This window comes from Ochlerotatus camptorhynchus, unplaced genomic scaffold, assembly GCF_037179485.1.
Source record: "Ochlerotatus camptorhynchus isolate MF236.1 unplaced genomic scaffold, CSIRO-AGI_Acam_v1.1 ptg000010l, whole genome shotgun sequence".
NCBI classification, from domain to species: domain Eukaryota; kingdom Metazoa; phylum Arthropoda; class Insecta; order Diptera; family Culicidae; genus Ochlerotatus; species Ochlerotatus camptorhynchus.
In genome coordinates, this window is record NW_027040502.1 from 2,997,385 (window position 1) to 3,014,147 (window position 16,763).

Sequence of the window (16,763 nt, forward strand, 5' to 3'; positions counted from 1 at the left end):
ACGACGATGCTGACGAAGTTTGACTGCGTGGTAATGGACGACGAAACCTACACACTTAAAACAGATTCCCGAGGTCGGCAGAAAAAAATACTGAGCTGACACGGCAATTCATAATTTTACTGATATTTCGGCAACAAAATTATTTCTTCCGAGATTGACCAAAAACATTTGCCGAAATTCGCAAAGTAATTAGCTGAGCACATCAGTAAATATAAATAATACCGAAATCAGCAATCGCGTTTACTGAGATTTCGGTATTGGCCTCATCCATTGCCGAATTTCGGTAATACAGCTGTCACTTTTTTTCCACCCGCCATTTTTCAGAAGATCAGAAGTTAATTGTTGCATATCTTTTGCATCGAAAACAACTTTAAATCGCGGAACAATGAACGAATTTCTGGTTCAAGTGCAAAAGGAGGACGTAAGGATCTACGATCTTTTTCGTAAGTACGCAATTGTTATTAATATCACCAATATTTTTTTTAGGATAACTCGTCTTCTATCACCTGTTTTTTTTGCCGGCAACCAATTTTTGGTTATGTTGAAGAATTTCAGCGGCATATACACATGCATATCCGGAATACCCATTTTAATCCAAACGCCGTATTTTACGACTGCTTGTTTCCCAAATGCAAATCCCGATATAATCATTTCAAGTCTTTGAAGCGTCATATAGTACAACAACATCCTGTTCACTGTTTTGTTTCCACGGAAACTTCAGATCACGATTTTGAAAATGTTCCATTGCTTGATTCAGAAGATGAACTTTTAGAGGAACTTTGTGTCAAAAAATCAAGGGTCGAAAATATGAATAATTCCCCGAGTACTTCCCAACGCATCCCAATGATTCCAGATGCCGACGGTTGTTCGTTAAACCGGATCAAGGAATGTGTATCGCTTGGTATTTGTCGTCTTTCAAAGGACGTTTCCCTTCCTCAATCAAAAATAAATGAAATGATTAAATTTTGCGAAACATTGGTTCAGATGTTGGGTGAATATTTCCAGGGCAATACCAATACATTTCTGGCACAAAATGGTATCGATCAGGCATCTAAGGAAACTGTATCTTTCTTAAACTGTTTTCATTTACCAGATTTATTTTCGCAAGTATCCACCATCGCAAAGCAAACACAATTCCTAAAAAAACTTGCTGTGACCATTCCAACCCCTGTGGAGAAAATGCTTCAGACACGCGAGGACGTTCGACACGTTGACGGATTATCGAAAAAGGTTATAGTTAACGAAACCTTCATGTACATCCCTATCATTGAAACCCTTAAATTAATATTCAGGAATCCAGAAACAAGAAAACTCTTAAATGACAGTGGATCGGAAAACCAATACATTAAAGAATATGATTCATACCGATCAGGTGAATCATACAAGAACAGCAATTTTTTCAAAGAGTTTCCAAATGCTATCAGGCTGGATTTGTATCAGGATGATGTCGAATTAGGAAACGCCTTAAGTTCCAGAGCCGGAATCAATAAGGTATCGGTATTTGATTTTAAGATTCAAAACTTTCCAGAGAAGTGGAATAGTTCTCCGCGATCAATTTTTCCTGTTTTATATGTCACATCAGTAGACGCAAAAAAACATGGATATAATAAAATTCTTCAGCCTTTGATGCATGACCTAAAGAAACTTGAAAAAGGTGTCACGGTATATTACGGCACAGGAAAGTTTGAATTACGAGCGGTTGTTACGACTGTTTGTGGAGATACTTTAGCTCTTCATGACGTTTTTGGTCTCCTTAGTCCCAGTGCGAAATATTTTTGTAGGATTTGTACTATTCCGAGACCAGCTTTCCACGAAAATCCATTTCAAACATTTCCAATACGCACCAAGGAGTGGTATCAAATAAACTTGAGTAAGCTTGAAGCTGGGGAAATTACTTCTTCGGAATGCGGCTTGAAACAAGGAGGATGTATTCTGAATGAACTTGAGAACTTTCATATAACCGAAAATTTTGCACTTGATACGATGCATGATATTGCTGAAGGAGTCGTACCTTTAACTGTTCAACTGGTGCTAAGTCACTACTACAAAAAGAAGGAACTAGGAATGACAACAGAATACATAAATCAGCGGATTCACTTGTTTTCATATGGATATATCGACAAAAAGAATCGACCCTGTGGCAATTTTACTCATCAAATGCTTTCAAAACCAGCAACATACCGTTTAAAACAAACGGCATCTCAAAACCTCCTACTGTTAAGAGCTTTTCCTTTCTTGTTTGGTCATAAGCTGAGTGGTGCGAAGTGAAATTTTCTTCATGTTGGTAGTGTTGAAATAAACGTTTCATCACCGTCGGTTGGTAGAGAGAAGTGTCAAACGGCTTTTTGTGCAGAGCCGATTCGTGACTTTGTGATTGTTTGTTGACATTGTTCATAGCTGTAGTTTTTACGGAGTGGAATAAAATTCAGAATGAAGTGTTTTGCTCACTTTTGCAATTATAAAGATGGACACGACGAAAATCAAAACATCAGTTTAAATAAGCACTTGCTCAGCCTCCTAGTGAATATCCCATACACAGGAGAAAATTGTCATAATTTACAAGGAAAAATTTTGAAACGATTTGTGATGTATAGAATCAAGTGTGCTCACGTAAAAAGAACAAAAAAACAAAGATTCAATAGTGGAACAATGTATAATGTTTGATTTTTAAGATGTTTAAATAAATATCCACAGAAAAGTCTGTATAATGCATCCTCATTTAATCTCATCCCTGTTTTGCTTCTGTCTGCAAAATATATTTTTCATTTCAGGGAAGTCAAGAAAGAATAAAACCCTGACACATCCTCTACCTGGCTTGCAATCAAACATAGTAATTTTTATTTGTATAAATTGTTGCAAATCAGATGCAAATTTAATGTGGCCGACGATATCAATGGAAGTGCTGTCGAAATTCCCTGGGACCTCCAATGGCAACGATTTGACTTCCCTCCAAATCGTGTGAAACTCGAACATGAAAACTCTATAGAACCCCCGTAGAACCTCGCTGGCAGCAACTAAAATATCCACTGAAACCTCTTCTGTCGCGGGAAAAATCTGTTGAAATTTCCTGGAACTTTTGTACTATCATCACAAATCTTCTTAGAACGTTCTCCGAAGTCACAGTCGTTCCTGAGGGAAAAAAAATCGGAGGGGTTTTTTTCAGCGCAGGAGTCTACTTTGGTCCAAAATACGCAATAATACTGTTATTTTTAATTGTTTGAGTCGTTTCGAATCACGTTTTTAAAAAGATCTAAAACATTACTGAAAAATATTAATTTTTTATTTTGGACGATAACAATACTTCTATCTATTTCAACGAACCACAATGATAAAAAAGTGGTTCGATTTGACAGCTCGAAAGTGGTTCGATTTTGAGGTCCGTCTTCGCACCACTCAGGTCATAAGATACCCGTCGATTGTGAGTCCATGTGTATGATCGGACATTTAATCAATATATCCCGAATATTGATGTCCACAATAATTTCGGATCATATGCTGGCATCCTTGGAAGAACATATTAAATTGTACGAAGGTTTATTCTACACAACGTTTAAGAGACGAATTAATAAAAATCATCACCTTGATCACTATGTTCACTGCATAAAGCAAAGTGGCAACATGAAGCAATTCAATTGCCTCGTGTTTGAACAGAAAAACAAACCTATGAAGAACCAATCATCAACTTGCAGAAATTTCAAAAACATCTGTGTAAGTTTAGCAAAACGACAGACCTTCAAAATGGTCACGGACATTCTGGACAACCCATTTACCGATAAGATCATCTATGGCCCAGGAAGCATTGTATCCCGCGAAGATTTCCAAGTCGAAATGCAAACTGCATCTAATGTATTTATGACAAAAAGAGTCACTATAAATGGAATAGAATTCCGTTCAAACCTGATTGTTTGCCTCAGAAACATAAATGATGAATTTTATCCATCATATGGTATCATCAGTAAAATTGTTGTCATCGAAACCAGAATTCACTTTCTTGTGAGGCTATGTAACACTCAATCGTACGATGATTTTTTGCAAGCATACGAAGTAACAGTTGGTTCGACAGAGCAGTTGTACAAGTCTGAAGATATTCATCTGCACACAACATTTTCTATTTGGAGTCCATATGAAAGCAGTCAAAAATATATTTCAAGAAGAAACTACCATAGAGACTATTAAAATAATGTAACATACACCGATTAGTAAAAAAGTTAATGTTTTAATTAACATGTTCATCATTCTTCTTTCAGTTGTTGAAGAGATCACGGATTTGGAAACATTTTTGATGTTGGACAATAATGACTTCTCCAGGCTGAAACTTTCAACGAAAATGATTAAGACGATTCAAAGAATTCAAAGCAAATGTGCAGACGACATAATTATTGAAGAACAGACGCTGGAGGAGAACAATAAATCAGAGATTGTTGAAGATTATACTATGATGGCCGAGGATGATATCAGTACAAATCCGAATGACATTTACAACACAATCAATCTTGATCAGGTATGTATGGATGTGTCAGTAAAACACAGGATTATTAATACAATTATTTACAACACTAGACGGAATATATGAAAAGGGCGAATGAGACAAATATAAATGATAATTTGTCACGAAATCATCACCCACACCCACGCAATTGAACAACACAATATGACATAGAAAACTTCCTCTATCTGCTACTATTGATTTGCGGGGGTGTTTCGTGATTAATGAAAAATTGAAATTTTTTAGTCATTGTTTCATCTTGGCTCATTGGCCCTATTCACTTGAATATATTATAGTTGATTGATCTTCAATGGAATTTTAAACGATGCGCATTAAAACAAATCGTTTCTAATTAGAATTATGTCTTACCGGGACACAAGATGAATCCGTAAACCCATATGCTTAATTTTCGCAATGATTACAGGAAATCAACATTAACACTGTGCTCTCTAAAACCTTGATTGGAAAGGGTTTGATTGAACGTTTGCTGGAAGGCCAAAATCCGAACGACAAGATGATTTCACAGATCACCCACATCTTGTGTGATTGTTTATTAGCAGTGTACGGAGAGTAAGTTTCCTGAAATAATAGTCAATTTCACAATCAGCACAATCAATCACAAACAGCAACAGGCATTTCTTTTTGATATCTACTTACAATACTTGTTGTTTTTCAGGAGACCTTCAACGTTCCATAAGGATATTATTGCTCGATCCCTTGTGAAAATGTATCCTATCCTGGCATCTGCAGCTTCCGATGTTCCACACGTACGTAAATTTAAATTTAATTCTAGCGTTCTCAATTGATTTTAGGATAGGTCCTGTCTTCGTTTTTCGATTAATTTTATTTACATTCTACAGCGATCTGAGCGATGGATTTGCAGTACCGATGCATGCAACCAACAGTTCAAGGTTTGAGCTTTTTATTGCATGTGTTGATGTGTTGCGGCAGAAACCGAATAAATTTAATCGATTCTTCAATCGAAAAATGGAGATAGGACCTATTCTAAAATCAATCTAGCGTTTAGAAGGGACCTAGCAGCGATGATCGATTCTCATAATCGATTTTCTCTTTTATTAATAACTCGACAGTTAGCATGCATAAGGGCGTAAACGCTATGATCGATTCTCTTCGTCGATTTTCTCTTTTGTTAATAACTCGCTAGATTACGTTTCTCGGTGCGTTTGCTGTTGCTTTTGATAGCCAATAAAACCTGTTACAACTCTGCATTGAACAAATTCTAGAAAATAGTTTCGCTAAGCTGTAGCAATGCAAAGAGAAAATCTTGTGTGTAGTTCAAGCTGAACATTGCATTAGGTCCTAAGTAACATTGACAGATTCTCTTCGTCGACTTTCTCTTTGCATCCCACGGTCATGTAAAGACATTCCCAGGTATTTTCAGCACATAAATGGATAAAAGAAGCTTTTATCTAGCATACAATACGACAAACACATCAAGAAACGGATCTGTGAATAAGTTATTAGCGAAAGAGAAAGTCGACGAAGAGAATCGATCAATGTTACTTAAGACCTAATGCAAAGTTCAGCTTGAATTGGTATGGATTTTTCCCTGGGGGGGGACGTGCTGTCAAATCAGCCTACTGATCATTCTTGTATGAAACTGGCTCCAAATGTAAACAATCGCTGTAGGTTTCTTATGGCTTGTTTACGTTTGGAACCAGTTATGCGAGGCATGCGAGGTAGGCGACGATTGTTCGTATTTGACAGCCAGCTCCCCCCCTTGATTTTTCCACTTGCTTTCTACCCAAAAGTAAGTAAGTGGGTTCCTACACTCCGTTTTTGACAACATTAGAAGGAGAGAAGGAGAAAAACTAGTCAAAAGTAGGTAAAAGTGAACTGGCCGTTGGGTCTTTTTTCTTACCATGAATATGGTAAATCTAGCGTTCAGAATCATTAAGGCCCAACTGCGATGATCGATTCTCTCCATCGATTTTCTTTTTGCATTGACATAGTTCAGTGATCCAATTTTCCAAAATTATTTCAACGTAGAGTAGTGAAAGTGGTAAGCAAAACCAACATAAAACATCTGTTAAAAGAAAGTATTATTAAGCGTACTAAACGACAAGAACAGATGAGCATGTTTTTGGAGCCAAGTTATTAACAACAGAGAGAGTCGATGAAGAGAATTGATCAATGTGGAAAAGTGACGCGAGAAATCATAATTACCTATAGTATACTGCGCTGTTGTACGCATAAGTGACCCAAGGAATTCGTATAGAACAAGGGACAGTTAGGCGTTTAACGGCAGTATTTTTTGGATACAATTGATTTAACTTAATTTAACTTAACATTTTTAATTCTATTTTAGGCTTTGTGGTTTCATTTCAATGGTCGTGGTGTAGGTCGTCATGCTGGAAAAATCCATTACCGGATGGAATATTACGCTAAGAAGTCCAACAAAAGAATATTTCACCGTCGCCGAATCCAACCAAATTCTACAGACCAAGAAGCATTATCAGAACAACCAGATGTAACAGAAGTTATCGAAGAGGACATGGACAACTTGGTAAAAATTTAAAACGATTTGGCATAAAATTAGCGTTATTTATTTTCTTTGTTATAATCTCAGATCATCGAGTTGAAGTTTATCGTTCCGTCGGATGAAACTAAAAACCATATCCTTAATCTTTGGAAGAAAACTCTGAAGATCCGGAATGAACATAGGAATGAAAGAACCATGTTGACATTTTTAAAAGATTTTCCTGTGGCCTCGGCATTTGGTGGCGTGCTGGTAAGCAAAATAAACCTATCTAATATGTAGATACTTTAAACTATTTTCCCCTTTTTAGATTGCTTATGATTATACAACACTTCGACCAAACGCTTCCGACTTCAATGAATCATGGAACGACATCCAATCAAAAGTATTGGTTCGTTATAGTGATACATTCCGTTTCATCAAAAATGATTTTCTGAGGGCTCTGGCAGTCGTGCGGCAAAAAAACCCAACACGTGGACTAAAACGCTCAAGGGAGCAGGATCCGAACCTGCGAAAGATCAACCCACTCCATGGTATAATCCAATGGATTAATGTAAGATCAAGATTGTTCTGTTTTGTTTGAGTGAAAATAATTCTTGTTTGGTTTAAACTTTCAGTCCGACAAGAGTATGCCGACGTCAGCAATTCCCCAAATAATAGTTGTTGGGGAGGAGTTTGAGGTAGGGGAGTGCTACGTTATTTGGGATAACGTGGTCGTCGGAACAGGACCGGATGTATTGCACGCGTTCGTGCTGCTCTGTAAAGCGTTTACGGTTTACAGAGTAGCATGTTCGCCATCTGACAAGCTATTTTTTGACTTTTTTTATGCATGTTGCTTCAAAATCAATCAAATGAGCACTACCGGCAACAACTTCATCAACTTCCTGTGATGCATTTTTATCGACATTGATAAATATACAAAATGATAATCCCATTGCAGTGTTTCTTATTTGCAACTATTTTCTTCATGACAATCTTTTTATTTTTTTTCTTATTCTTTAACGCAAGTAAACAAAATTGGAAAAAATGCCGAGATTCAGTAATTTTTTTTACCGTAGGGATGCTTTTGCCGAGCAATCAGTTGTTTTTTTTACTGAGATTTTCGGCAAAAATTGACAACCGTGAATTTAATGATTACCGAGATATTCGGTAATTTTGCTGTTTGCCGAGATGGTTACCGAGCACTCAGTGGTGCCCATCTCGGTAATTGTTTTGCCGAGATCCGGCGAAAAAAACTAAGTGTGTACGTCAAAGCCGACTACAAGCAGCTTCCGGGACAGGAGTTTTATACGGCAAAAGGAAGGGGAAAGGTAGCAGATGTTTTCAAGCACATGAAACTGTCAAAGTTCGCAAAGAAATATCTGGTTTGGCAAGCCATCTGTACCTGTGGCTTGAAAAGCAGCATTTTCATAGCTTCCGGGACTGTCAACCAAGAAATTTACGTGAAAGAGTGTTTGAATAAACGTCTGTTGCCTTTCCTGAAGAAACACGGTTGTTCCGTACTGTTTTGGTCGGATTTGGCATCTTGCCATTACGGTAAAAAGGCCATGGAGTGGTACGCCGCCAACAACGTGCAGGTGGTTCCCAAGGACAAGAACCCTCCCAACACGCCAGAGCTCCGCCCAATTGAGAAATACTGGGCTATTGTCAAGTGGAACCTAAAGAAGACCAAAAAAACTGCTAAGGGCGAGCAGCAGTTCAAGGCAAACTGGCTTTCTGCGGCGAAGAAGGTGGACAAGGTGGCTGTACAAAATCTGATGGCAGGGGTCAAGCGTAAGGACCGGCAATTCGGATTTGGAAAAGCGGAAGCCTAACTGAATATTTTTCCTGAATTTTATACTAATTGAACTTGAAAAAGAAATTTAATTTGATTTTTTAAATAAACGATTTCACCGATTTACACGCGTTTTCCCCTGACAAAATTTTGACCGCATCACCCTTTAATCAGAGCCACACGCTGTCAACGACCACACCACTGTATTCAGTCTTCGAAATTAGTAGCAGCAGTAGCAGTGCTTTCGGCGTGTGTCGTTGAAAATTGTTCTCCAGTAACAACGAAAGGCTGCCTGCAAGCAGCGAGCTGCAGAGCCCACATAAGCAACCATCAAAGGAGAAAGAAGCTGCACCGCTATGCTATGGATCGGAATCAGTAGCTCTTCGTGAGTCGCTGCGGGTCGGTCATCTATGCCAAGCGTGTCACCCTCGCTCCAAACGACATACAGCTCGACAGCCTCATCCGTGTTGAACACCCAGCTTAGAATTACTCAACCATCACTGCAAAACGGTCCTTTTCAGGGCCACCAAAAATTTGTGAAGGAGTATTATTTGGACATTGGTCAAGGTCATCAGTTCCCGCAAGTAGCTAGCTATCAAGGCTCAACCTGTCTGTAGAAGGTGTGGAATTGTAGGCCTGAATATATTGGTGCAATTAGTTTTTCCTCGGTTTTCATTCCGCACGATTCGTTTCTTTCGTTTAATCAATCACCCTTGTAGTGACGTCGAAAAGATTGTTTCAATCGGCGCTTACATATGAAATTTAATGTGGATTATAGAATTTTTTGTATGTTTCCAAAATTTATGAATGGTTTACCACTAAATGCTGAGATAATTTATTGATTATTGAATTATCACACTGTATACCATGAAAAAGCAGCCTGTTTGTGAGTTTTTGCCTGTTTTCAAGTAAGGAGCTATCATAAAAAACAAATCGCCAGCTGGTGTTTCCCGGCGACTTTACAAATAAATAAAATCAAACAAAATCATCATGCAGAACTAGCTAGGATTTGTTTTACTTCATATTTCACAAAATTGCTTTCGAGTGTTAAGACATCGTCTCCCACAAAGTTTACACTTTTCCCTCTACCAACACATATATCAGGGCTAGATAGATCTCCACAGGATCTATATAATCCACGCAATTTCAAAAAAACCAAAATGCACAGCATTTCGAAAAGAGGTCAGGTTTCGACCAATAGCAGATAGATTTTAATTCTAAACAAGCCAAACGATTGTAAATTTATCTATCAATCTGCTAAAATGAACACTTAGTTAATTTTCAATAGGTCACTATTGAAAAATACCAAATGTCCAACTGTTGCAATGGTGATCAAAGTTATCACCGAATGTCTGAAAACAGCGCATTCCCTAACACAGACTTAAAAATCGAATTCTATGCGGTCCCACTGTATGGTGCTCTTTCAATCACCGTAAGTGGTTGTGTCCAATTCAGCAGCAGCAGCAGTAGTGCTTTCAACAACAACAACGAAAGGCTGCCTGCAAGCAGCAAGCTGCAGAGCTCATATGAGCAACCATAGAGAAGGAGGAAGAAGTCCCAGGGCTAGGCTAGGATCGGAATCAGTAGCTCGTCGTGCTCAGCTTAGCATTGCTCAACCATCACTACAAATCGGTCCTTTTCAGGACCACCATACATTTGTTAAGAGTATTATTTGGACATTTTTCAAGATCATCAGTTCCCGCAAGTAGCTAGCTATCAAGGCTCAACCTGGTCTCTATAGAAGGTGTGGAATTGTAGCCCGAATGTATTGGTGAGATTAATCATCGTCCGACCATTTTCCAGAACACGCTGGTAGGAAGTGTTAAAAATCCATATAGAATTTGAGAGAAGTGGGAATAATTCGCTTTGGGTCCCCAGAAAGCTAATCAAATCAAATTTGTGAGAAAATTAGCTCTCACGAGTTCAATCTCTCGAAGTCTCTTCCTTATTTACATATTCTGCACAAACGATACTTTTCGCCCCGCCACATTCATATAATTTGGAAGGAAATCCTGTGAGGGGTGAATTTAATACACTTTAATACCAAAATGCACAAAACTTAAAAATTCATACATAACAAAAAATTCAAAATACACCTTTTAAAGTCGATTGGATGAATCGAAAATACTCAAGTTGACAGTCCCTTGGATTCTCTTTGAAATAAATACTACAAATTTGATACGCTTACTAACAAAAAACGGAAAGAGTTACGATAATTGATCAATTAAAAGAACTAAATGCTCACATTTGTTCCGTCCACTAGCGGTCCTACGTCAAGCTTCCGTTCGTGCCCCTAGGCACATACCCTTCTCCTTTTTTCACTCGCGGTAATCCAAAAAATATTTTCGCTTTTTTTTATAACCGTACACCGCATCTTTAATCACACGCGTAGATTTTCATTTGCACATATTTTTTGCTTTTCACTGAACATATTTTCGCAAGAAAAGTAGAACTGTCTTTCGCGTGTATTTTCCGTAAGGTAGAACTACGAAACGAAAAAAAAAAGACTCGTTAAAACTCTTCTTCGGGGGAGGTAGAGCACCAAAACAAATGATAAGAAAAACCGACTAACGCGACGCTACAGCTACTCGATCCAAATTCTTGTCGAACAATTTACAAAATAAATTCAATATTAATTAAATGGTATTTCACTTTCACTCGAGTTTTTAATTATGCACACGTGAAAACGATTTAGATGAAAAATATGCGGAAAACACACGAAGGAGCGACAACGAAAAGAGAACCAGCCGTTCGTGGGCAGAGCCTACTCCAATCGACATTGAAAAATATAATTCAAATAAAATTGAAATCAAATCTAAATCACATTTATATGAAACTCAACTGAAAGTCATTCGAAATCGAACCGAAATTCAATAACAGTTCAATGCTTATGTAGTGACAAATCAATTAAAATTCAGTCAAAATCCAATCAAGACTAACTAGAAATTCAGTTGATTTTATTTTAGTTTTGGATTCTCTAAATATCCATCTCTCTTAAATTACCATCGCATGGATCAAACAACCATAACCTTATAGCATTAATCTTCTTCCAATCAAAAGCAACACGTCCGAACTTCATCGGAAGAATAATTAAGCCAAAGTGTCGATCCCCTCTCGCCTCCCTTGATTTGTGTCAATTTTCCTCCAAAGCTTTCTCCAGTTTCACTGTCCCCCCGAGTAGTGATGGTATCGGTTTCGACTGAAGGCTCACAAATTGATTGAATTTAATGGAAAAAACTGAAACTGAATCGGATCTCCTTGATCTCGTGTAGTTTTTGTTGTTGTAAAAATAAATTTCACCGAAAGCTCCCGGATGCCAATGTTGTGTTGGAAGATGTGGCGCGTGAAAAAGCAAATGTATGCGGATAAATTTGTGCCGTGGAAAATGGATTATGGTTTTCTTTTTTTTTTTTATTTTTTTTTCACGGGAGGGACTTTGGCCCTCGGGTTCAGGTTCCATGTGGAGTGTATGAAGCGGAACAATTTATTATATCAATTTTGCTGATATACCAGAGGTCAGGAAAAATGAGTGAAAATTATGCGTTTGTGCCAACCTTGGAGCCGACGTATCAGCTGGGGCTGTGCTATTGGCGGTTGAGGAAAATTTTCCATTTTGAACGGGTACTTAATTGAATTCATGAATCTGTTGCTGTTCCATGCGATAAAAAAGCAAGCTGCATGCATGCGGGGTGTGATGGCAACATATTGATTCCGGAGTAAAACCCCATGAAGTTTAATTATAATTTGTGAGAACTGTATGAATTGACCAGGGAGCGGGGAATTCAATTAAGGGATAAATTATTCATCCATAACTGTTGTCTCAATAGCCTCGCAAGGGGATGGTTCACAAACTTTCACAGGTCAAGTTGGCTTATCGTAACAATCCAACTAAGGAGAAGCGTGACAATTTTTGAGCTAGTGAATTTGTAAATCCAGTGATGGGGAACGGCACTAAGCGTGTCGAAAAAGAAAATGCGTACGAAGGTGGGGGACGCCTGCCAATTGTGATTATAACGATTCGGGACGACCGATGAGGTAGTTGTTGGATCTTAGACTGGGAGTCATGTAAACAAGAAACGCACCGAATCTTCTCTTCAACTCTAATGATTAATTTGATAAACGTATAACTCTGATTGTTTGACAAGCTTAAGGTGGTTGTTGTCGTTCGGCACAATAACATCCATTAATCATAGAAATATATTCTCGGCGCTTTACTTTCCGGAAATATGCTAGTGATAAATCACTCCTTAAGCAAAACGGGGATTGGATACTTCTTCATGATTGAATCACCAAAGACGAGGTGTTCCGTTCATTGTAGAACAAAGCCATAAGCCGGTGTTTCGGGTGTGTGCGTGTGGCGCCACGTGGGAGCGAAAAATGCTCAACATCTGCAAAAATATTCAGTACCCCGACTTAAACACATAAGATGCTGGAAATCTCCTTTTGATTATCACGCCCTACTTCAACATTTCTGTCATGATATTTAGGGTGGTTCGAATGAATAAATCAATTGGTGCGTCCTACCTGATGATCAGCTGTATCAAAACTAGGCCGCCCCTAGACGCATGCGGTTCAGATGATTCTGATTCAACCCGACAGCCCCTAATAAATATTTCAGTGCCAACATTTCAAAAGGGCTTATGTAAACAATGGCTGTAGCCGGCGATTTCTCGCTCACACATGCAAATCAACGCCACCTGGAAGAGCAGCCTATCCTCTAACCGCTGACATCGAAGAATTTGTAGGAGTGAGCTTTGTGAGAAATCGGCTATTGAAGTCATTGTTTACAACACAGTTTCACCCTTATGAAATGTTGACACTGATTTAATCTTAATGCGAACACGGCCGATGAGAATAACTCAAAGAGAGAATCACTTCTACTCAGACAAAACATTTTTTTCTAACGAAGATCATTCAGCGCTGAGTGACCTGCGTTATTGATGAATTTACGCAAAGGTAAAACTGGCCTTGCGACACCTAGTTTTCAGATTTGCAATTACAAAACTGATGTACTAAAAAATATTCCATGCGATTTGACAGGTAGCAAAACGTCATTATCGTTTTCACATCATTTCCATCTGCTGGTCGACCGTAACGTAAATTCATCAACTAGAAATTTATCTTTCATCCGAGTAAAAGTGACTCTCTCACTGAATTGGTCTCATCGACCGTTCGTGGGTGGGGTGTTTATCTTTTTTCTCCCTCTTGAATAATACTTTTCTTCTTCTTATTTGCAGAGAATTCATCACCGAGTGTCTCTTTCCGACGACGAAAAGTCCCTACGAGCTACCGTGGCAGCTCAAAACGGCATGGGGCGTCGTGTTCGGAGCCATGCTGCTGGTCGCCATCACCGGCAACAGCATCGTGCTGTGGATTGTGCTGGGTGAGTACCCATCCGATTTGTTTGCTTTGGTACTTTTTTTTTCAGCCCGAAACCTGCGAGATGGATTTACTGCTTCCAGCAATATGACAATGGATCTAATCGGTCGGAATGGAAAAACCAATGGGGATATGAATATGTGATTATACACGGCCGATGAGACTATCTCAGATATAAAGAGACACTTTTACTCAGTTGCATGAGAAATTTCGTAAAACGCAGGTTACTCAGCGTTGAGTGACCTGCGTTATCATACAACTGAGTAAAAGTGAGATTCTCTCTGAGTTAGTTTTATCGACCGTGAATAAAAGTGTTTGCCAACGGGAGCTTGAAGGACATATTATTGTTGGAAACGTCGAGTTGAATAAGCATATTTGCTGAGATGGATTAATATGGTTTGATTTATTGGCGAAAATGTGTTCGTTCGTTTTGATCGGTTTGATGGAGTGAAAGTAGACAGGGCAGGCATGTGGAGCGATTAAAGCATTTTATTTTTCATTCGATATGCTTTTAGTCCAAAGTCGATGTTTAAAATAAGAGTCATGCTAGAAGAATCAGTCGAACTGTCAGAAAAACGGGAACCCAAACGAGAAATGTGAATATTTATAATTGTTCCCAGAGCCAATGAACTGCAAGTATGTATTGTATTAATTGTTGAACATATTTATATCAATTTTCATAAACATTACATCACTTCATTTCAAGGGTGTAGCCTGAAACTAGGGGGTGATTTTTTGTTTACTATGGAGAATTTGGCCTAATGCCAATAGGCCGAACGTTTTAATGATGTTGAGTGAAGGGGGCAGTCACCCCCTTCTGCTCATATGGCTACGTTACATGAAAGTAATTCAAAATTATGTCAAATTTGATTCAAAATTGTAAAAAGTGGTATGTCAGCAATATTTTCCTTGTATTCCAGGAAATTTTCGAGGAAAAACGCCTTGATGAAATTCGAGAGATATTTCACTGTCTATTAGACTGTCAAAGATGTTTGTCGAGTTTCCTCATCTCATCTTCATGACACAATAATATTGATAGCCGGTGATCCTGCGCTATGTCCGCAAAACTTTTCAGCCTCTTCCTTTGACGAAGAAGGATACTCGGAACCACTGTTTTCTTCGTTAGATATGGTTTTTATTCCACTAAGCTCAAAAAAACAACAACCGAAACGATGAGGAAAAACATGTTGCTCAATGAAGAAAAATAACAGTCCGTGACAATCTTAACCTGTAACAAACAATTTGCCGGACTACTTTGTCTGTCAAAGTGTATTGACGAAGCACAAACAACGCACGTCGTGTCGGATCATATTCTGTCAGTCAGCATTTCAATAGGGTGTTCGCTGAGGCGGGATGTGCTGTGAAATCTGCCTACTGTGAGGATATCCGCAATTCTTTCAATCCAGCAACGAAACGCTGTTTGTAGCTCCCGCCGCAAGTTTCCGGCCACACGGTAGGGCAGGAGCAGCCGTGTGGGCCAACGCCAGTGTCGCGACGCCAAAAAAGATTCTGCTGCAACAGTGAGTACCGTAATAGTTCCATAAACTCTCGTTTACATCTTGATGAATGTGGGCGTCTTAGTGGAATACCTGTATAATGAGAGAGAGAAGGATTAGTAATTTCCATTTAATTCCACTATCTTATTTGCTTATCCTTGACAGATACGCGTATTTCGTCTACAATGTGCAGACTTCTTCAGTGTCTTGTACTAATACTCGACTACTCTCTCATTATCTCGCTTACACGCCACACATATCTGTGAAAACCCACACCCACAAGCCACAGAAAAGGGTAATAAATGCGCTGCGCGCCTCTTCTCTTGTTCCTATTGAGTCGCTTTCGAGAACCATTTTCACTGGGTCTTTGTGCGGCATTCTTACGACGTACCCAGCCCACCTAAGTCGACTAATTCTTTCAATGTGGACGATGGATGGTTCTCCCAGCAGCTGGTGAAATTCGTGGTTCATTTGCCTTCTCCACGTTCCGTCATCCATCTGCACTCCAACGTAGATGGTACGCAACACCTTCCGTTCGAAAACAACAAGGGTGCGTTGGTCCTCCACGAGCATAGTCCAGGTCTCGTGGCCGTAGAGGTCCACCGTTCTAATCAGCGTCTTGTAGGTAGTCAACTTCGTGCGGCGGTGAATTTTATTTGACCGAAGCGTCCTCCGGAGTCCAAAGTAGGCACGATTCCCTGCCATAATGCGTCTTTGAATTTCTCTGCTGGTATCATTTTGGGCGGTCACCAGTGAGCCCAAATACACGAACTCTTCGACCACCTCGATTTCGTCACCGTCAATCTGAACTCGGAGTGGGAGGCTAACATTGTCTTCCCTAGAACCTCTTCCTTTCATGTATTTTGTCTTCGATGCGTTGATGGTAAGTCAGCAGTTCAGCCTTCAGTCTGATGTATGTTTCCGCCATCGTCTCAAAGTTCCGTGCCATGATGTCGATGTCATCGGCGAAGCCAAGAAGCTGGGTGGACTTTCTGAAGATCGTGCCACTTGTGCAGACACGAAAGTCCATCACCTTGCCGTAACCCCCTTCAAGATTCAAAGGGACTCGAGAGTGTTCCGATACTCGAACAACGCACATCACTCGATCCATCGTCGCCTTGACCAATC

General features: G+C 39.2%; 2 protein-coding genes across 2 annotated transcripts in view; both read left to right on the top strand.

Moving 5' to 3' along the window:
• TkR86C (Tachykinin-like receptor at 86C) overlaps nt 1-16,763 on the top strand; it is a 471,986-nt gene that overhangs the window by 44,460 nt on the left and 410,763 nt on the right. The window contains exon 2 of the mRNA XM_065220371.1: nt 13,998-14,143. Within this exon, the coding sequence (XP_065076443.1) occupies nt 13,998-14,143 (146 nt within the window). The remainder of the gene's footprint in view (nt 1-13,997; nt 14,144-16,763) is intronic.
• LOC135699115 (uncharacterized) lies at nt 386-7,876 on the top strand. Its single transcript, XM_065219322.1, has 8 exons — nt 386-443; nt 4,248-4,501; nt 4,911-5,056; nt 5,163-5,253; nt 6,816-7,013; nt 7,077-7,238; nt 7,297-7,539; nt 7,604-7,876. The coding sequence occupies exons 1-8, from the start codon at nt 386-388 to the stop codon at nt 7,874-7,876; spliced, it is 1,425 nt and encodes a 474-aa protein (XP_065075394.1).

Coding starts and splice junctions, on each gene's coding strand:
- LOC135699115 (XM_065219322.1), top strand. CDS start 386: ATGAACGAATTTCTGGTTCAAGTGCAAAAGGAGGACGTAAGGATCTAC. Junction 5,057..5,162: donor TTATTAGCAGTGTACGGAGA/GTAAGTTTCCTG, acceptor GTTGTTTTTCAG/GAGACCTTCAACGTTCCATA. Junction 5,254..6,815: donor CAGCTTCCGATGTTCCACAC/GTACGTAAATTT, acceptor ATTCTATTTTAG/GCTTTGTGGTTTCATTTCAA.